At 43.8% G+C, this 22,429-nt stretch overlaps 2 protein-coding genes across 5 annotated transcripts in view; one reads left to right on the top strand and one right to left on the bottom strand.

The window, feature by feature from the left end:
- Positions 1–22,429, top strand: part of LOC307224340 (uncharacterized protein) — a 99,557-nt gene that overhangs the window by 21,381 nt on the left and 55,747 nt on the right. The gene's annotated exons all lie outside the window — the stretch shown is intronic.
- Positions 142–21,671, bottom strand: LOC307224348 (uncharacterized protein). 4 transcript variants are annotated; one of them, XM_079991187.1, is made up of 8 exons: positions 21,657–21,671; positions 21,565–21,604; positions 21,314–21,370; positions 20,092–20,211; positions 12,757–12,855; positions 9,563–9,726; positions 2,483–2,592; positions 142–434 (listed from the first exon to the last, which is right to left on the bottom strand). In XM_079991187.1, exons 2-8 carry the CDS (start codon positions 21,584–21,586, stop codon positions 260–262), a joined length of 747 nt encoding a protein of 248 aa, XP_079847313.1. In that variant the 5' UTR covers positions 21,587–21,604; positions 21,657–21,671; the 3' UTR covers positions 142–259. The 4 variants fall into 4 exon arrangements, 3 of the variants coding, with proteins under 3 accessions (XP_079847313.1, XP_079847311.1, XP_079847312.1); XM_079991185.1 differs by lacking the exon at positions 21,657–21,671 and adding an exon at positions 11,351–11,437; XR_013842475.1 differs by lacking the exons at positions 20,092–20,211; positions 21,314–21,370; positions 21,565–21,604; positions 21,657–21,671 and adding exons at positions 11,351–11,437; positions 17,836–18,827; positions 18,863–19,079.

Below are 22,429 nucleotides of genomic sequence, written 5' to 3'. Positions count from 1 at the left end.
AACCTTGATCTAATACCACAGGAGTCCTTTCCAGACCTTCTAACATATCAGTAATCAAAAGGACAAACTAGAAACCAGATCTATCTGTTCTAACATTGCTAGGTAGATACACACAGTTAATCAATTGAAACGTACACAGACTGAATTCTTCCACACTTTATTTCAGGACCCAACTAAGCCTTTGCAGGTTAAAACAATGGCTCTTTTCCAGCCTCAGAATAGCAGGATTGACAAAGTGGCATAGATTGCAGATGGTCAGTTATTTCATCCACTTTTGAATAGGATTCCTTTTGCAGATGCACCGTTTTAGGTCGTGGCAATAAACATCAAGCCAACAACTATAAATATGCTCACAGCCCCTTTTGATGATGACACAGTTGGTTGTATCCGGTTTTGCAGGACCTTTATTTCTTGGACGTTGACTATCCCAGTAGCTGAAAAGGAGAGGAGAAACTACTCAGTCTGTATACTTACTTTATTCTGTACCTCTTAGAATCAAATACTTGCCTATCCTCCACACACTTACTCATTATTTTTACAGTAACCCAGAGGAGTAACATTCAGAGGAGAATTCTCTTTTGGTCTAGCAGACTCCCCTGCCTCTCTGCCCTACACTGTAGTCAGAGCTTACACACTTTCTGCACTACCACCAACACCAGATGAGTCTCATTTTATTCCCTGTATTGCAAAGTTTTTAATGATTGAATTTTTTAATGTTTTCATATATGTTGCGAACTGCCCAGAGTAGTTGGGGGAAACCAGCAGGCGGGTGTGGTATTATTGTTGTTATTATTATTATTTGATTGGAAGGCAAATCATGTGCTAGCCTGCAGAAACACATATAGCACTTACTGTGCTTTCCTTAGGAAAATAAGGGGGGAAATATTCTTACAGGCAAACCCTATAAATTAATAAATGGTAGGATTTTGATTATTTGGAGTGTTGAAGGGAAGATTGCAGGCCAGTGGAAAAATACAGGCTAAGCCTCCTTTCCAAGGCAGTGCCTCACCTGTGACAAAGTTGCACGGTGTGATGGCCTGGGACTCGGGCTTGGACTCGGAACCAGAGGAGTCTCAATCTGCACCGGATCCTTTGCCTCAGGCGGCATCTGAACCTAGTCTGGGGTCTGATTCTGAAGAGCCCCAGTCTGCACAGGTTCTCCTGCAACAAGCCACAGCTGGGCCATGTCAGGGGCCTGAGCCTGCCCTGGCTCCAGATGCAGGGATGACCTCGTTGCCTTCAGCTGGGCCATCACTCACAGCTGCTCCACTACCAGTTGGGTCAGGGGAGGCTGAGGCGGCCCCTGGGTCTAGTAACCCACCAGTGTCTCCCGAGATGCAGAGACTGAGGTCTGAGAGAAGGAGAGGCTTTTGGGCGAGACAGGGAGGTGAGTCACTGGGGGATCAGGACCAGCTGTTACCCTGACAAAGATAAAAGGCTGTTGGACCCCGCCCCAGGTTGTGGGAGCAACATTGCTGTTTGCTAGAACCTGCCTGAGACCTGTGCCTGACCTTGCCTGGTTTCCTGCCTCGTGTCCTGCCTTGGCCCTGTCGGACTGACTCCTCGTGGAACCCTTGGATTCGGGACCGGACCTGGACTGCCTTGCTCGGGTTACCCCTGGGGCCAGCACACACAGCTTACAGAGAGGGCAATCCTAATCTTAATCAGATCCACCAAGCATTTTGAAGGTAGCATTTTCCAGTCTTTGTCTTTTGTCCATTCAGAGAACAAAGCAGGAGAAGACAGAGAGGGAACAGGGGTTGTGGAAGGTGTGTCTACCATTGGCAAGTGCCACAGCTCAGTAGCAGAGCATCTGATTTGAAAGCAGAAAGTCATTTTATGACTTACTAAATGTCTGCTCTATGTTTGTGCTAGGGAAGTTGGGAAGAACCTTTGAAAGTGGGATACTTTGGAGTTCACTGGAAAGAGGACATTTTTAAGGGTTTACAGCCGACATTTCCACACTTTTATTTGCTGCATCTTTTGCTGTCTTAAATCTCTGCTGGGGTTCTCTCAATAAAGAGTACTCACCCCACACTTGGGTCTTGGCTTCCAGGATTCCCAACACACAGAGTGTGGGCTGCCTTTGCACTCTGATTGAAGCATCAGAGAAGATTGAAAGGCAATTGCTTTGGTGCACCCCAGGTCCCTTCCCCCTGGACTGCCGGAGGAAGTGGAAGGGTGGTGGCAGCAACGTCCAGAGAATAAATCCCACTGGTTGCGCTGCAGGGGTGTTGTGTTGCAGCTGGGCAACAAAGGTGGTGTGAGAGGCTCATTTAATGACACATTTCCTGCCTGTGCATTTTGTTCTTTTCTATTTTAATTTTGTATTTTGTAAAGCACTTTGAAGCCCTCTGGAAACTAATTGGAATATAAATTAAATCATCATAATAAATAAAAATATAAGCACATATATATCTTGGCTCTTTTCAAATACGACTTGGTTATGAAAGTTCCCAGGTGATGAAGAATCTAGACTTACAGTTTCTTGATTCTAAACGATCTATCATAGCAATGCCATTCTGAGCCTACCATCGAAACTCCAATAAAATAATCGGTCGGTTTGTTCTTCACTCTGGATACAGCAAAGGCCTACAACACAGAAAAAAAGAAATTCTAGTTTTTCTCTTAAAACTTTCCACATAATGCCCCTTCCCCAGGAAGACAAAGTAGACTATATATTGTTCTATGTGTAGCAGTAGCTCATAGTGGTAGGATTTATCATAAACTACAGTATACACAGCCGCTCAAATACCTGAATGCAGCCATCTTGACTCAAACATGGGGAGCTCACTACATCACTGGAAACTCTGCAAAGTCAGTGTGTGTTTATGGAGAAACCCCTCCACCGAGGGCGGAGACTGCAAGCACAATGATGTGTATTTTGTTGATATTGCAGTGTCCCAAGTGCACAGCGGAATGATGAGGAATACGTGCACATACTCTAAATTGCTTTATTTACATTTCAAAGCTGGTAGATTACAGAAAAACATCTTGCCTCTGCCGGAGCAGAGAAAAGCATCCTCTCTCCTCTGAAGCACGGAGAGAAACAACAGACACTGAACTGCAAAGAACAGTGAAAAAAAAAGGAAACCAGTGTACGTCACATCCAGTCTCCCTTTCCCGTGAGAAAACCCAACAGCAATTGACTGTGGAATGTAAACACCTGTCTCGTGACAAGCACTTTCGCTGCACAGTGAAGAGAGCAGAAACCAACATCCTCCCCCTTTCTGTGAACATCACTGGGCAGCGTGTTCGTACAATATCAGTACAAACCCAACTTCTGCACATAGGTACAGTGTTGATCCCTTGATACAATCTTGGACAATACATCAGCAGGAATTTCATTACCTGGCATATAGGACACCGTTACGAGTCCCTTCTGAATACGTTCCCTAGCATGTTGCAACTTCAATTGCAAGTGCTTCGTGCTTTGCTTACAACCTTCAGAATTCAGCAAAGCCAAACATGCTTTGTTGTCCTGGTAAACCTGGATTGGACATTTGACAGGAATTTTCATGTCTTTGCACAATTGTAACAACCATTCACAATCTTTAAGTGAATAAGACAGTGCATTCAGTTCAGCTTCACAAGTACTTAAGCTAACTGTTGTTTGCTTCTTGCATGACCAATCAAATAGACCCTGATTGTACATATAGCAAACTCCAGACGTGCTTTTCCTGTCTGTAGTGTCACTTCCAAAACTTGCATCTGCAAATATCTCAAGACCACCAGACTTCTGATTGTTAAATCTCAGTCTGTAATGCATAGTGCCTTTCAAATACCACGCTATGCGTTTCAGAACTTTCCAATCCTTAACAGTAGGATTGTTGACTTGTCTGCTTAGCAAATTACAGCTAACAGCAATGTCTGGTCTTGAACATCTGGCAATGAAGTTTAGCTTGCCTAGCACACTTCTGTACAGTGTAGTGTCAGAAAATGCTTCTTCAGTGTCATCTACCTGATAACCTGTTATCATCGGTGTGTCTACAGGGTTAGCATCCATCAGGTTTAGTTTGTTTAACACATCAGCAATTTTCCGTGACTGGTGTACTAGAATGTTACCATCTTGATCTCTTTCTATTTCCAGAGATAGGTAGTTGTTTACCTCTCCAAGATCTTTCATGTCAAAGTGTTCTTTCAGTTGAGCTAGGGCGTTATTGTACATTGTGACATCTTCCCAAAAGAATAAAAGATCATCAACATAAAACAAACAATACAGTTTCTTTTGACCCTCCTCTTTGACAAATACACATGGATCAGCTTTCCCTTGCTTAAAACCTAGAGAAAACAATACCTCAGTGAGTTTTGTGTGCCAACACCGTGCACTTTGTTTGAGACCATAAAGGGACTTTTTCAGAGCACAAACATATCCCTGTTTTACCTGTACGCCATCAGGTGGAAGCATATAAAGAGATTCACCTAGAGATCCGTACAGAAAAGCTGTATTCACATCGTGGTGACTAATGTGTAAATTCTCCTCTGCAGCTAGCTTGAGCATAAGCCTAATGCTCTCATACCTCACTGTGGGTGAGTAGGTCTCGTGATAGTCTTCACCTGGTACCTGTGCAAAACCTCTGGCTACCAATCTGGCTTTGTGTCTGACTACCTTGCCATTTTGATCAGTCTTCGCTTTGAAGACCCATTTGCTTCCAAGCAGTTTCATTCCTGGAACTACTGGAACTAGTTCCCATGTTTTGTTCCTTTCCAAGGAATCAAGCTCAGCCTTCATGGCATTTAACCATGGCTCAGCTTCCTTTGAATCCAAATCCTGGATTTCTTGGAAACTTGAAGGTTCAAATACCTTCTTGGAGCTTTTAACAGCTGTTACTGCTATCTTGGCAAACTCATCAGCAAATCTCTTTGGAGGTCTGCCTTTTGTGGCTCTTTGTGACCTGCGAATTAGCCTTAGGTCTTCAACACTCTCCTCTTCCTTCTTAGGAGAAAAGTGACCTATTGTGAACAATGGTTCCTCCAATTCTTGATCAGAACTTTCAGAGGGTCGCATAGAGGCTTTCGCACTCTTGAAATCCTCTGAATCACCTGATTCAGTTTCAGACTCAGAATCAGAACTTTCATCAGTGGGTGTGGGTTGCTGTGGCTGCTTTTGACTATCCTCAGTCTCATCACTGTCATCAGGATAACATTGGAAAATTCCCACATTCTCCCCCCACTTGGCATTGTACTCAACACTTCTTGTGAGCTTAATAGTCTTAAAGTCAGTCATCCTTATTCTGTAAGAACCTTTCTCATAACCTAGAAAGATACCATGCAAACCACGCTTGTCTAACTTGGAGTTTTGTGGTGAGTGAACCCACATGTCAGAACCAAAAATTCTCATGTGTTTGATGTATGGCTTTTTGCCAAACATCTTCTCATACGGGGTACAACCAATCGCTGAAGACAACCTGCGATTATAACTGTAAGTGAAACATGAGAGAGCTTCGGCCCAATAACTCTCTGGAAGATTGGCATCATGCAGCAAGGTTTTTAACCCTTGAAGCAACGTCTGATTTGCCCGTTCCGCAAGCCCATTCTGCCATGGTGAGCGAGGACTAGACAAATCGTGTTGAATTCCTTTCTCAGTCAGAAAAGTTTCAAACTGCTGAGAAGTGAATTCTCCTCCGCGATCACTGAAAAGAGTCTTTACCTTCTTACCATGCACATTTTCCAACCAAGCACAGAATTCCTTGAACCTAGGAAAAGCCTCTGATTTCTGCTTGAGATTGTACACATAAATATACCTGGAAAATGCATTAATGAGAACCATGAAGTACCTATTTCCACCCAAAGAGGGCGCTAGTGGTCCAACCAAATCAGCATGAACAATTTGGTATGGTTCTGTAGCTTGCCTACTAGACACCTTACCTTTCGCAGCCATTTTCACCTTGTTTGCTGCACATGCCTTGCACTTCATGTGGTACCTGCAGGGTTTAATAGTCATACCTTCAACCAAGGCAGGCATTTTAGATACTGCCTCAAAATGCAAATGACCAAATTTTCGATGAAAATCATGAATACATTCTGCATGCAAACCTTTGTTAGAACCTGCAATGCAACAAGTGTCATCCTGCACAACATCATCATAATACAAAACATATAAACGATCAACATATTCAGCATACAATACATAATCATTTTTCTTTGTGATGATGCACCTTTTGTTCTTAAAGGAAACGTCAATTTTCCGCTCGTTCATCTGTCCAACGCTGAGCAGATTATGTTTGGCATCTGGCACATAAAGTACATTCTGTATCGATAAGTCCAAACTGTGAAGAACAACAGTTCCGTAGCCTTTACTGGGGATTGTGTGGTCATCCGCCTGGTGAATCGCACCTTCCTGCAGTGTAAAAGACACGAACAGTCGCTTATCGTTGCACATGTGATGGGTTGCAGCTGAATCAACAACGAAGAAAGATCTAGACGTCTTCTGGACCTCTGCAACTTTTGGAGTGAAGTGTGAGACCATTGCCTTGTGCTGCGTTGTCCTGGACACCGGACCTTTGCCTCTGCCTCGGCCTTTTCCACGCGATGAGCTTTCGCTGCGCTGCTCTGTCTTGGCCCTGGGATATTTGCATTCCCTCTTCATATGGCCTAGACGTCCACACGAGTAGCATTTCACTGCCTTCAAAGCTTTAGCGCCATCTGGTGGTTCCACTGTGGGATGACGACTGTGAAGTCTCCCCCTTACCCATGCAGCTATCACCCTGGCAGTTTGCTTCATTCTGAATCATGGCAGTATCACAGGCTACTCTGAGCTGAGCATGTGGCTGATTGGCTTCAGATTCCCCACTTGCTTCAGCCAGCCTTCTGCAGCTAGCCATCATGACTCTGGCATTAGCCTTCTGCGTCATCTCTGCTGCTTTAAATCAAGCTGCTTTATACAAGCTGCATCTCTGCTGCTTCAAGACCTCATTCCAAAGGCAAGTTCAAAAGTGCTTTCTCTCTGCTGCCTCAAATAGTGCTGCGTCACTATTTTCTGCAGCTGCTTTACTCCAAGAGCACTTTTAAAAGTTACTTTCGATTTCCCCAGCAAAGTAACTTGATCCTATGATCCTTTGCCTGTGTCCGGCAAACGGCTTTAAAAGTTCAAAGTCCAGCCATAAAGCCATTAATTAGAAGCTGGCAGGCTGCCCGGAGCAGTAGCACATACCTCATCAATCATTTTGACGTGCAGAGATAGTGTCCGATCCGTCCCTCTGCATTCCGATCCTTTTGCCGGCACTCCGATTCTTTGCTCCTTTGCCAGGAGCCCGATTCGACTTCTGGAGTCCGTTCTCAAATCACTGCGTTTTTTCTGGGCCCGGAACCAGGAATGTTGATATTGCAGTGTCCCAAGTGCACAGCGGAATGATGAGGAATACGTGCACATACTCTAAATTGCTTTATTTACATTTCAAAGCTGGTAGATTACAGAAAAACATCTTGCCTCTGCCGGAGCAGAGAAAGGCATCCTCTCTCCTCTGAAGCACGGAGAGAAACAACAGACACTGAACTGCAAAGAACTTTGAAAAAAACAGGAAACCAGTGTACGTCACATCCAGTCTCCCTTTCCCATGAGAAAACCCAACAGCAATTGACTGTGGAATGTAAACACCTGTCTCGTGACAAGCACTTTCGCTGCACAGTGAAGAGAGCAGAAACCAACATATTTTTCTTCTCTGTTTTGCTGTGAGGCTCACTCTTGTATGATAGGGCTGCCATAAGTTTGAATTTTCCCAGACATTACCAGGATTTCAAAGGTAGAATAGAGATCCCATGGGGAATTTCTGAAATGTGGCGCTATGCCCTGGATCTTAGGCAAGTCATTGTTTTTTACATTGTTTTTTTGTAGCTGAAACTGACACAATGGCTGCTACATTGGCAGACCCTTTGCTCATAAAACCTTAAAATCTGCCAGTTGGTGTTCAGGTGAATACAGGTTAAGAGGGGTAAAGGGTGCTTTTGTGGCTACAAATGTTTACAAGATTCCTTTGGGGAAAACATATATCCCTTTGGGGTGTCATTTTCTTCCCTCAAGAAAAGCAAGAAAAAATAGAGGGGTGAGTATGTTTATATCTTTTCAGTCCTTTTCAGGAGGTCTGAAAAGAATGGGGAAGGCCAATAAGAATGATAAGGCGGAAACGAAGGAGCAAAAATGCCTAGGTCTTGGTCTCACTGAGCAGCAGAAAACTTCAGCTGGTGAAAAATGCAATGGCCAGGTTGATGACCAGAACAAGTTCCCCTTAGGAACCCACCATACCCTGGGCCTCTCTCTCTTTTATTATTATTGAAGATTTTATTAGACAAACAGATTCTTAAAATACGTGCAATACCAACAAAATAACATTCACTATGTTATAAAGATGATAAAGAATATAAATGTAAAAAGAAAAGAATGGAAAAGAACAGAAGAAAGAAAAAAACAAAGAGAAAGAAGAAGAATGAAAGTGTGAATAAAGGCAAAGACATAATGATATCCACTGTTTGAGTCAGCAAAAAAAAGAAACTTCCGACCATAGCCAGTGTACTAATTTACAATTAAACTATTATTTACACAGTTGTGCAAAGTTGTTTTTTGTTAACTTAATTTAACTTTATCGAAAAATACTTTATAATGCATGGCTCATTCAATAGCTGCCAGAAAGCATCTGAGGCTTTTCTCAATGTCCCCCACCCCTGAGAGGTTAGGAGGATTGCAAAAAGAGAAGGGGCCTTTTCTGTGGTGGCTCCCCAATTATGGAATGTTCTTCCCAGAGAGGCTTCCTTTGTGCCATCATTACATGCCTTTAGGCAAAGGGCAAAGCCATTCCTCTTAATTAATCTATGGCCTGTAGAAGCGTGGGGGAGAGGACTGTTATTATGATAATTATTTTATTATCAGGCTGGTCTGCTAGTATACTTTTTATTATTTCATTGTGTTTCTATCTCTGATATTCTATAATGTGTTTTTAATGTTGTACACCACCCTGGACTCTTTTGATAAAGGAGTATTTTGATAAATGAAATAAATAAATAAATAAATAAATAAATAAATAAATAAATACTAATACTAATACTAATACTAATACTAATACTAATACTAATACTAATATGCAACCTTTTCCTCCAAAAGAGCTCAAGGTGCTGCATGACCTTCTCGTCTCCCCATTTGTCCTCACGACAGTCCCATGGGCTAAGTTAGGATGAAAGGCAGTCCTGATCAGTAAGCTTCATGGCAGAGTGGGGATTCAAATCCCGGTTTCCTAGGTCTCATTATTCCTGGTCTCTCCATACAATTGTATTGTGAACTTGAGTACTTGAAAAGAGGTTTCTGACTCTTGCTCGTGGAGCAGAGGAGCAGGAAGCCATAATGTTCCCACTTACACATGATGGGAAGTTACCCAGAGGATCAGGATGGAGCAGCATCCTGCTGTGATGGGTCAATCCTACCTCTTATATATGAAATGTATATATAATGCCAGAGGTGCAGCAAAAAATGTCTGTCCCTTACCAGTCTCTGCAACCACAGCAGACGCTGAAATCTACCCCCAAGTCACACTCCTCCATTATCTCTTAAGAATTTATTCCATGATCTGCTCACCTCCTCCTCATCATTTTCAACACATAACAATTTTGTATTGTATTTCATGCTGTTGCAGAGTTGTATGCACTGTTTCCAAGTCCTTGGGGTGGCAATGAAGTCAAATAAATATAGAGCTCCATGCCAAACAATCCATTCCTCAGCTAACTTGCGGTGAATGTCATCTTTGAGCAATGCCCAGAATGTGTGAGGAATAAAAAGAGAGAAAGGAAAAGTGAGGTTGTAGTAGAAGCCAGCTTGTAGAACTCTGCAGAGTTTAAAACACTAATATTAGGGGGAATATCAGTGCTCAGGAGCACCTTGGGAGCACCTTGGGTGGGGGAACCACCCCCACTGAAGAAAATCTAGCCTTGTCCTCAAAGACCCACTGGCTACACACTTAAAGGATAAAGTTGCTCAACTTCAGAGTGCATTTGTTTCTCCAAATGTTGCATCTCCAGTTGAAGAACCCAGTGGCTCTATAGAGGATGTTTAGTGGGATCAGTTTCACCTTATGCAATTAGCTGATGTGGAGAAGGTACTGGCAGCAATGCATCCAACCCCATGGCCCCTCAGCTCCAATCCCTCCTGGCTTATCAAATCTATCAGAGGGGGCTGACTGGTTGGGTCCAGATTGTGGTTAATGCTTTGCTGTATGAGGGGGTGGTCCCTGCTGCATTGAAAGAAGCAGTGGTGTGACCACCGCTAAAGAAAGCAGCTCTGGACCCTCTGGATTGCAACAGCTATGGGCCGTTGCCAATGTTCCCTTTTGGGGGAAGGTAGAGGAGAGAGTCACTAGCCAGCTTTCTAACAGATTTGGGTCAGCAGCCCAAAGTACCAGACACAGACTGAGAGGTGCAAGGGAGCTCCACCAGGTCTCCTGTGAAATTCGACCTTGCTGTAGCCAATTCCTTCCAGACAGTTTCAGAACCGTTTTTGAGTACAGAGTAGTATACCAAAAAAAACTAGAATGACCCACTATTTGAACAGTAGGAAAGAAAAGATAGGAAACAAAAGCTGTACTACTGGCATGATGGGAAAGAAAATACTTTTTTCTTATTTCACAGGCTCCTCTGTCCTTCTGCAGGATGAATTCCCTTAGCATAGAAAGGAGGACATGTGGGGACTGGTCATTGATTCATGAGTCAGGCACAGTATTTGGCCTGCAGGACAAGTGCCTCAACAGACAACTGTGTCCTCCAAATCAGCCTCCTGATTTCATCATGCTAATACACCCACTTGTTCCTCAAAGGACTATGGGATTAACCAGACATCCGTAATACTACTACTACTAATAATAATTTATTTATACCCCGCCCATCTGGCTAGGTTTCCACCGAAATGGAGCTTTGCCCAGAAAGGTTCAACAACATGGCCTCTTTGCCAGTGTCCAGATTATTAATAATCCTGTACATAATAGAGAACTTGTACATTGTACACAGAGAACTTGTGACTTTCCCTATGTTGCTGGTTCTAAAAAATGTTGGGAGCCTCCATGAGGACATTCTTCTTGAGACCGTCACCCTGCAATTTCACAGTGAAGAGCCCTAGTGGGCCAGAGCTAGTATGCTCATCCCTACAGCCCTCTGCGCATGTGCGCACTTAAAACACCTGAAGAGAGCTACCCATTCTCTGTTTCCAGCTGTGCTAATCTGACTGATATTTCAAAACGGGATTGGCACCAGAATGTGCCATTCTAGCCTGTAATGGAAGAGAGAAGTCCATCCCAATGGTTCTGAAATCGCCTATTGCCTCAAAGGTTCTGGCACATTGACCTTGACCAATAAAAGTGGTTTCTGAGTAACTTACTAATAGCCTGCTGTAGTTCACTGATTTTCTTTCTCTCTTCGGCTATTGCCATAGATACATTCTCAGCTTTCTTGAATTTTGTGATATCTAAGAGAGTTGCAACAATTGAATTTGGGAAGAATCTCAAACAGCCATGCACAGATACTGAGCAGCCATGTTTCTCAAAATATAATATTTACCTTTCATATATAGGAACCTAGGAAGTTGTCTTATACAGAATCAGACCATTCATTAATCTAGATGAGAATTGTCTATGCTGACTAGCAATGGCTCTCCAGCGCTTCTGAAAGAGGTCATTCCCACCTCTGCCTGGAGATACTGAAAATTGAACCTGGGGCCTTTTTTAGCACAACAACAATGGCATTTGCACATCCACTGAGCTGCAGTCCTTTCCTGGAGCTTCTGAATAGCTCAGTCAGTAGAGCATGAGACTCTTCATCTCAGGGTTGTGGATTTGAACCCCCCATTGGGTGAAAGATTCTTGCACTGCATGGGGTTGAGCTAGAAGACCCTTGTGATCCCTTCCAACTCTGCAACTCCAAAATGTAGGTTAATCAGCCTCATATAACCCACATGCTTAACTCTAAATAATGCATTAAGGTGTTCAAGCCATAGAGTATGCTGTCCTGCCAGCCTCAGCTACATTGGGAAGAAATAGGTAATCAAGCCTATTGTTTCCCCCCAGGCTACTTGAGAAGCTCAGTATGTGATGAGGTTTGATCTGGTTGCTCAAGCTCAAGCTCTTGAGTTCCTGTACCAATACTCTAGGAAATTCCTCCACATTGTTGCTAAGCTACGTTTTCCTGGTTTGATCTGATTGCTCAAGCTCAGCCACATGCTCCTTATGAGCCACTCTTGTGTTCCTGTACCAATACTCTAGGATATTCCTCCACATTGTTGCTAAGCTAAGTTTTCCTGCCGTGCACCATTTCTGAAGCACATGGCTTCAGAGTTTGTAAGCAAATCATTCTTTACCTTACCAAGTGTGTGTTCTCGTTTGCTGGGGGAAGAGGGAAACTTTGGAACTCACTTGGAAGAGCCTATTTTAAAGGTCTAGCAGGCTATACTTTCATGCTGACATTTGCTGCATATTTTGTGACTGTAAATCTCTGCTGGGTTCTCTCACCAATGGGTACTTGCCCCAAACTTGGATCTTGGAATTCAGGAATTTTCTTTCTTATATCAATATATATTTTTTCCACCAACACACCACACACACACACACACACACACACACACACACACACACACACACACCATGCTTATGGAGAAGTTAAGAATAGAATGAACTTGAGGCCACCCACCCATTCCTCTTTGACTTCTCTCAACTGAGCAATGAGTAGAAATCACATTTGGTGGGCCATGGAAGGAGCTCCTGAGCAGACAAAAAGTGACATATGACTTACCATCTGCCTCAAAAAGATCCGGATAGTTGACTTCTACCATTTGCAGAATCTTTGTCGTTCCTTCTTCAAATATGGCTCTCCTTTGCACTTCCTTAATATCTAAAGGTGATGATGGGGAAAGTTGTTCAACACATGTGGGAGAATAGCTTTTCTTCCCCCAGCACCCCTTTGGAAGGGATTAAGTTGCATTTGGAATGTGACTTCTGTGGTATAAGTTCCAGTTTACAATGTACTTCCCAAAATTTGTAAAGGTAAAATTTCTCCACCAGGAAGACCCATTTTTCAGCCTTAAGATTTTGTTTAGAGTCCTTAGCCCAATATCTTCATTATATATCTCATTTCCCATGCAGGTCTTTAGGGAATTGCTTAGAAAACAGAAGCAGCAGGAAGTCGTAGGGGTACAATACTATGTGAGTTTCCTGGGGAAAGAATTTCTGAGTAGAGAAGCCTTCACTGCTATGGCCGCTCATGGTAGGGGCTTTTGAGGGGGGAAAAATTTGTGAGGACATTTTCCCCATCAGGTTCATGTAGAAGAAAGTGATGTAGGAAAGGAAGGACGAGCCTTTTTGACCCAGCAGGCCAGAGCCATCTCTCTTTCCAACCCCACGGGCTAACTTCGAAAGGTGGTTGGTTGGGACAACTCACTTGTAAATCATCTGATGCTATAATGACATGAGTGGTTGACACCTGTCAAAGTTGTTAATGAGCTGAATACTGGGGACAAATGTGTGGTGAAGGTGATCATCCCAGGAGTTATGGAGTAGAATAAAACCCTGGCTGATGACCGAAGAAGGCCCCAATGTCTTTTTTGAGAGCAGTAATGTTTTTTCTGTGTGGAATGTATGAGAAGCAGAAATACTGACAAAGCCTTAGTTGAGCTAAGAAAGTGCATAAGTGTGTAGAGGCACAATATTTGTTACTCCATGTGGCTAGCAATGCTGAGTGACCTCTGTGAATCTCCTGATAAGGCTTGGAATCATATTAACCCCCTGAAACACTGCAAAAGTGTTTTGTGCAGGTGATTACTCTATGACCTGTCATTTGTGAACTTTTCTGTGCTTGTTTACCCCCACACATTTTGTACTGCTCTGATCACTTTCTTCCCAGGGGAAGTTCAGGTCATTTCCATTTCCCAGATTCATTTCCTGTTTGGATTTTCTGCTGCTGTGTTCAAAACAAATCTTTCCAAACAGATCTTAGCCTTTTGAATTCTATGGGGGTCATCTCCCACTTAGTGGGAGAACCCCTCTTTAAGAACCCCATTTTCAAAATACTGCTGTGCATTGTTTTGAAGGCACCTGACCACAAACATGTATACTCAATTCACACACACCCTTGACCTGCCCCCACATTATTATTATTATTATTAATTATTATTTACTTATTGCTCTCATGGTATCTTGTATATCCTTGTTGCCATGAGATCTCACAAGTTCATCCCAGAGCCCAGTAAGCAAGTCTGAGAACATAAAGGTCTTTCTGTGCCAAGAAAACCTGGTACTTGAAAGCTCTCTGCCTTAAGAACAATTATTTGTGGGGTTTCAATCAAGTGGTGTTTGACCACATAACGTTGGTAATAATATTTATTAAGTTTTCCATTTTAATAATCCAATAAGAACAACAGTAAAATATTTCAAATTACAATACAATCAAAAAAGGCTAAATATATTGCCAAATTATATATCTTTGGGTGACTTCCCATGCTCTGAATTTTGTGGAGTGCTAATCTAATATCAAGGGACGCGGGTGGCACTGTGGGTAAAAGCCTCAGCGCCTAGGGCTTGCCGATCGAAAGGTCGGCGGTTCAAATCCCCGCGGCGGGGTGCGCTCCCGTCGCTCAGTCCCAGCGCCTGCCAACCTAGCAGTTTGAAAGCACCTCCGGGTGCAAGTAGATAAATAGGGACCACTTACTAGCGGGAAGGTAAACGGCGTTTCTGTGTGCGACTCTGGCTCGCCAGAGCAGCTTCGTCACGCTGGCCACGTGACCCGGAAGTGTCTCCGGACAGCGCTGGCCCCCGGCCTCTTGAGTGAGATGGGCGCACAACCCCAGAGTCTGTCAAGACTGGCCCGTACGGGCAGGGGTACCTTTAAGGTAAAGGTAAAGGTACCCCTGCCCGTACGGGCCAGTCTTGACAGACTCTGGGGTTGTGCGCCCATCTCACTTAAGAGGCCGGGGGCCAGCGCTGTCCGGAGACACTTCCGGGTCACGTGGCCAGCGTGACATCACTGCTCTGGCGAGCCAGAGCCGCACACGGAAACGCCGTTTACCTTCCCACTGGTAAGCGGTCCCTATTTATCTACTTGCACCCGGAGGTGCTTTCAAACTGCTAGGTTGGCAGGCGCTGGGACCGAGCAGCGGGAGCGCACCCCGCCGCAGGGATTCGAACCGCCGACCTTTCGATCGGCAAGTCCTAGGCGCTGAGGCTTTAACCCACAGCGCCACCTGCGTCCCTGGGGTACCTTTACCTTTACCTTTAATCTAATATCACATTGCATTTCTTAATTAGTCAATAAACCATTCTGATATTAATCCTTCACTTAATTTTCATTTATGTTTACAACCACTGGTCTGTTCAAACTTTCGTCTTCATAGTTCTGTGTGAAATATTTTCCCTTGTTGTTATCCACATTCCAGCAATTCCATTTTCGATTTCTGCCAGCAGGAGCCATAATACACCACATCCCAGACAAAAAGATACCATTAGCTCCTGGCAGCCATCCGGAAATCCCCTCTGTAGTCTTGCACCATACAAAGTAGCTCCAATCCAGAATTTTTTCCTTCCTTCAACTGAGGGAACAGCAGTAGTGTTTTTTCGAACCCAACAGTATTTCAAACTGTTGCCTTTTGGGGGAGGTTTACCACGTAAAACTGCAAATACATATATATCAAAAGAGAATAAAAAAGGCTCACCTCCCCCTGGGGCTATACAATTAGTCCATCAACTAATTCAACAAGTGAATCAGTCCTTTGTACTGTTGTTCCTGCTCCTCAGCGATCTTTAGTTTCATTTCTGCTCACGGCAATATTTTAACTGTATCATTGTCCCACATTAATCCCGGGCAGATATCCAGAACTCTCCTCTTGGTCTCCTTCCAGCTGTTGATGAGGTAATGCCTCCACACTAAAACGATCACTCCATAAGGAATTCCTTTCATCTTTCCCTTAATGATCATTGCCAGAATCATAGTCAAAATATCATACAGTCCGTTTCGTAATTAAGATAGTGTCCACTTACATATTTGAAGCCATTGTGTTTTGGTGACGACGAAAAGTCTTTCCCCAGATCAAATCCTTCTCAGTAGCTGATTAAATTTGCAAATTATTTTATCTCCCCTGGTTCAGGACATGCCTGTTAGTTAAGTCTGAATTTTTATATTAAAAAAAGGTGTCCTCTGCTCCTGGTGCTGTCTTTGGAGAGTTGCCACAACCATGCCGTGTACACCCAGCACCCCATGCCCCCTCTTCCTTCTGGATGGGCAGCAGATATTGGACAATCTGCAGGTGGAGTGCCCCCGACCCGGGGTCGGGGGGGGGGGGGGGTCGGGAGGATAATTATTCCCATATTATCCTCTATTACCAACACAGAAGGGCTCTGGTGTAATTGGCACAGTCGATTGCCATGGCAGACAAACAGGAAGTGCTTGACCACACTAGTGAAACTGCACTAGTTAATTGTGCCCAAGATCTGATTATACTGTGCCAGCAAAGCCACTTTCAGCCCAGCTCTGAATTCCCCTGAGATCTTGTGAGAGCATCCTGGAGCCCCTTAAGCAATTCTGAGAGTTTAAAAGCTCTTTTTGTGCCAGGAAAACCGGGTGGTTTCATTTTTTTGCCAATTAATTTTTATTAATTTTCCAATTTTTTAATAGGTTAACAACAAATTAATTCAAATTAAACACACACACACAACTGCCCCGCTTTAGAGATGCTTCTTTGCTCCTTCGCTGCTCACAGTAAAGTGCTTTTAAAAAATAATAATTCTAATACTTTCCCATCCATTCTCTATTTCAACCGGCTGTGCATGTTCAAATTCTGCTTAGACTTTTATTGAACTATTTTCCCAATTGATCAAATAGAATTGCTCCTCCTTTATCAATCAATACAGCTTGTTCATCATGCCTTTATGCCTTCATGACATTTTAATTGATAATAATAATGATGTGTTCTGCTTTAGCCCTAGCATTCTATTCAAGTTTTACAATCCTCACAAACATTGGGGGGAAATCTCCTGGTCAACCTTGTTATTTAGTTTCTTTTTCACAAAACAGACCTACACTCTCTACTTTCCCTGGCTTAAGGCATTCTGCTCCCATCATTCACTCCTTGGTATGCAGCTCACGAACCCCAACAAACCTTGATCGTATCCTAGGGTTGCCATATTTCAAAAAGTGGATTTTTTTGGATTTTTTTTGGTCAAAGCTGTTGGGCTACATACACATACACACACAAATGTGATTATGAGCTATTTTTAAGGAAATACACCAACACCCACACTTCAGACAAGTGTTTCGTGCGTCCAGATTTTCCTGGACAATTTAGCAATTTCCACCTGGACACTGTTTCCGATGGCCAAATCTCAGCTATGTTGGGGAAATTCTGGATGTATGGCAACCCTATTTTACCTATTCTCTAGTCCCCATTAGCCCTGTCCATGCCAAATGCTGGAAGGAGAATGAACTTTATACCTTTGAAACATCCAAATTGCTTCTCCCCTTCATATTGCCTGATTCATTCTTGTTTACAAACTACATCCAAATTTTAATATATCAACTACATAAAACTCAGAACTGCTTCCTCCTCTCTCTCCAATTAGGTGTTGAAAAACATTATTCTTCCACACCAACCACACAAGAGTCACCAGTTCTGTTATGCAACTCTCTTTAAGCAAAAACAGTCTTTGACAGGGTCTCTTCTCTTTAATCTGCTGGCATCTGTTTGACCCCAGTGGCACTGCCTATACCCAATACTGAATACGGAGGCAAGAATGGAACTTGTGAATCTTTACCATGTTATAATGCATTCCCCCACCAGCCCAGCCCACCCCCACCCCATTATGCCACCAAAAACATTACCACCACCTTCTGTCCTTTGTGTCGCCAGACTCAGTCTCCTTTTTCTTTGCATACCCACAGCTTAATGTTCACGACTGCTTCTCCCTCTCTGTCTGGGTGCTTTAATTAACAAAGATAGCATCCTTATTCCGCACAGATGGTTTATCACACTCGACTGTATACCCAGTTATAATCCATCTGCTCCTTTGCACATTCTTTTCCACAGGTCAGGGTAGGTCTGGAGAAGTCCCTCGTAATCCTTTGCAATAACACAACTCCACTCATTCCCTTTAATTGAGCAACTTGGCGAATGCATCCAACATAGTTAATTTGAGTTTTAAACCCTTTCTTCTGGAATCCTTAGAATTCCAATACTCGGGGGTGGGGGGAGCAGCTATAGAAAACCCTTGCAATTAAAATGACTTGGAACATTGTCTGCCCCTTCCTTCTTGAACGGGCTCGTCTTCGCAGGGATAACATCTTTATGAAAGGGGAATCTGAAGCGTAACACAGTTGTAGAATGAGGCTGTCTTTGTTAAACTCCTTCCATTCAGTGGCAAGCCATGTTTTAATTCTTGCCATAAGCAGTCCTTATGCAATTTGTCTCAGACGTTCTGCTGCCAAGAATCTCAAGGTTGCCCATCGGAGTCCGTTTCGCAAAAGAGGAGATCATATTTCCAAAGTCCTGTCTCTTCCTCCCCTCCATTCATTCCAAACCACAGTCAATGTTGCCAACCAGGAGAGATTCCCCTACTAAACCATTTACAGTTTTTCCTGAGAGCTCCTCCTGCTCTCCACAACCAATCCTCCTTCAGCACTGCAAGTTGTAAATCTTTATAGCCTCTTCACTCCACAGTGCAAGTTGTAAACTGCATCAAGTCAATTAGAGGCAAGTTCTTCTCCCAGTAAACTCCCCGCCTTCGCAGTCTCAATGCAGTTCACAAACCAGTTCAAATCTTCACACACCCAGTTTTAGCTCACACACTTCCAGCCTCATAAATCTCCTTTAACAAACCTTACTTGAAGTGTCTTGAAGAGAGGGTAGATTTTAAACCTTGGAGACATATATACTAGTAAAAACAAAATAATGCCTCTCTCTTTTATCCATTTTCTACTATGGCAGGAATTTTCAAATGAGCCTTGTTCCTTCCATTTCATCTTGTACAGAGCACTCCTTCAGTTTTCAATCCAATATTCCGAATTGCAAAGGTGCCTGGTCCTTACAGGGGATGGACACGAAGGCTTCCTCATCTTGACAAGGAGATCCAGACCCAGAGTCCCCTCCCCCATCCACCTGACACTTGGAAGAGGGTCTGTGGGTACTCCAGCCTCCCGATACCCTCAGGAGTTGAAGAAAGCATTCCAGCCTTGAGAAGCTCTCCTTTCCCCTTGCCTGAGTCTCTCTCACTAGCAGGAGAGCTGCTGCCATCTCGCAGACCAGAAAAGGAAACCAATTATATGTGGGATTTCAACCATCTGCCCAAGGTGGATCATACTGTACCTGCAAAGCCACTTCCAGCCCTGACTTTACCTGCCCCACAGGTGAAGTCATATGAGATCAGCTATGGGGCAGGTGGGCTTAGCTTGGCTGACCAGGGTCGGGTCTACCCCACTCTCAACAGTCCAGATTTGTCAAGAAAGGAACAGCTAAATGCACATATTTACAGTGGGGCATGAACATTAGGAAGGTTTTCTACAGGCTCCCAAAAGCAACAGTCCAGCTCCCAACCTGCTCCAGCAGTGAGGTAGTGTAGCTGCTCTGGGTTCTTCTCAGATTTGAGGACCCTAGGCCGCATCAGATGGTAGAGGTTGCAGTGTGCTTATCCAAGGAAAGGGTTAATCGCCTGAGTACAAAGGAGCAAGGCACATTCCAGAAGAACTCCCAGGGGGAGGGACAGAACTTTCAGGAGACAAACCCAGCACAGATAAAGCTAGCAAATCTCCCGTTTCTCTACTGTGCTATAGACAGAGACCTGAAAGAAAGTGTGGCTATGAATTTCAGATGAGAATGCTTCCTCTCTTCCAACGAAGGACAAAGGAACAGGGGAATGGGAAATAGGATGGAAGGATACGAATGTGGGCCCAGGAATTTATGTTGCCTTACAAACCAGTTAAAAGTCTTACATGTTTATCTCACCAACTGAAATCAGGGGGTGAAAGGGCTTAGTGGAGACCAGAACCTATCCTTTCCTTTTAAAGGTCTCCACTGAAATGAAGCAAGCAAGAGTGAATTGTAATTCTGCCCATTACCCTTTTATATTTTCCTAGAAGACTGGAACTTACACAGATAGGTCAGCATTGCTGCCGCTATAACGGAGCCCATCACAAGCACTGCGCCAACATACAGGGAATATGAAGATTCGAAGAACTTTTTCGCTTTTTCCTGCAAAGGTGTTAGTTCTCCTTGATGGACAGGAGGAGAGAAAATTCTGCTTTAGCCATCAACAGACAACATCCCAGTGCCACCCCAGTCAAGAAATTCCCTATAATCTCTGGCAACCCATCTAGATCAACATATGGCAGTCAGCTTCCTAAACCCATGGTGGGGGGTTGCTCCACTGTGAAATGACAGGGGGCCAGACCCTTGGAAGGTAAAGTGGATGAAGGAATCTGGCATGGAAGTACTGCTTCTTGAAGACACTTTTCTGCCCGTGTTCCCAGCCTGGAGGCCTCAGGAGCATGAAGAGACATCACACGGGACCAGAAGGACCTTGGTCTGACCCAGCAAGCTCTTGCTATGTTCTCATAGAATAATAGACGAAGGCGGAAGGGACTACGAGGGTCATCTAGTCCAACCCCCTGCAATGCATGAATCTTTCCCCAATGTGGGGCTCACACCCATGACCCTGAGATCAAGTGTCCCACTCTGCCAAGAAGCATAATGTTCTTATAGTGAAAGGTAGAGCTGAGAAGAGACTTCACGTCGAAACCTTTGATCCTCAACTATGTTCTCACAGAATCATAGACTTTTAGAGGCATAATGGACCACGAGGATCATCCAGTCCAACACCCTGCAATGCATGAATCTCTTCCCAGTGTGGGGCTCAAAACCATGACCCTGAGATTAAGTGCCCCACTCTACCCACAAAGCTTAATGTTCTTGTAGCAAAAGGTAGAGCTGAGAAGAGACTTCATGTCAAGACCTTTGATCCTCAACTAGCAGAGTGTCTGTTACCCCGGCCTGGAACAAGGACACAGCATACTCATGGGAAGATTGGGGTTGTGGAGTTCCGTCTGGCTGCCCTCCATCAAGTAAGTGGAAGGGGTTGCCGCAGTGGATGGTTTGTAGTGAGGACAAGGGCCCATCAAGGACAGCTTTCAGTTCAAGCTGGGACTGTTCACTGCCAGCAGCAGATGGTGGACACAATCTCAAGTTCATTGCTCCTCAGTTGGACTTGGTGGATGCCCTGGACCTATAGAAAATGCTTGTCCTCACTCTGGTCTGCCCCATGACAACTTTCCTTTACTGTTCCTTCCTCCTCCATGTGCTGATGAGCATACAGACCTGATGCTTTTCTTGCTCGTTTTGCTGTTCTTTTTTTAGCTTTCACTAGCTTCATACCTATATAAAGACAGCATGAGCATAGTAATATGATGTGATATATGATATGATCAAGATAGAAATAAACATAGAGCAACAGCCTGAAATATCTTAGCTCTGTCAAGTGTCTACAGTACAATGTACTGGAGGGAACATATCAAGTCAGCAGATCTCTGTGTTCCTGTGAAGAGAAAATAGTAACTGAAGGGATTTACCTGGTAGCTTTTTAGGAGCCATTGAACTGGTTTCTTTTTTCGCTTCTCGGCCTTTTGCCTAAGATCAAGTGTAGTGAACTGGTTTCTCTTTTTAATCGCAACCTGTGAGAGTATAAAGTAGACAGTGAAGTCAATGCCTTATTTAAAAGCAGAGTCACAATGGGAAATTCATAGGCAGTGTTGCCATGGAGACCCTCTCCCAGTTAATGTAATTGATAGAGTGAGTTACTGTAACAATGCACTTACCGGCATTTCTTATCCCTCTGATCTACCTCTCTACAACCCCACTCCTGAATATCATCATCATCATCATCATCATCAACATAATTTTATTTGTATGCCACCTTTCCACAGTTAAAAGCAATGCTCAAGGCAGCTTACAACATGACAAGATTTGCATAATTACAAAAGTCCTAAACAATGCATAAACCACATCAAAAAAATACACAACCAAATGGAAAACAATTTCCACATAAATCAAAATCTAAAACTAAGAATACAGCATTAATGTCACAGTTTAAAATGACATAGGTAAAAAATAACAGCATTTAAAAAAAACCAACAAAAAAACCAAAAACGGAGCCCTCTCTGACCAGCAGCAGCAGCAGTCCTTTATGGAGCATGTCAGGCCCCGCCCTAGGCCAGATGGTGAGTGACAGGACTGGGGCCCTCAGGCGCTCAGCAGGAGAGTCTATCATGTCTATAGAATGCTGCAGGTATCTGTTAAAGTGTACAGTGGACGCTTGGCTTGCGAAAGTGATCTGTGCGGGATGCACCTTTGCAACCCGCAGCATTTGCAACCCGCTTCTACACACGCGCAGGTTGCAATTCAGCACTTCTGTGCAGGCACAAAGCGCAATTTAGT

This window comes from Podarcis cretensis (genome assembly GCF_951804945.1).
Source record: "Podarcis cretensis genome assembly, chromosome: 9".
Classification (NCBI taxonomy): Eukaryota; Metazoa; Chordata; class Lepidosauria; order Squamata; family Lacertidae; genus Podarcis; species Podarcis cretensis.
This window is presented reverse-complemented; position numbering and strand designations above follow the sequence as displayed.

Coding starts and splice junctions, on each gene's coding strand:
- LOC307224348 (XM_079991185.1), bottom strand. CDS start 21,586: ATGGCTCCTAAAAAGCTACCAG. Junction 20,212..21,313: donor ACGAGCAAGAAAAGCATCAG/GTCTGTATGCTC, acceptor CTGTCCATCAAG/GAGAACTAACACCTTTGCAG. Junction 435..2,482: donor TCGTTTAGAATCAAGAAACT/GTAAGTCTAGAT, acceptor TCTCCTTTTCAG/CTACTGGGATAGTCAACGTC.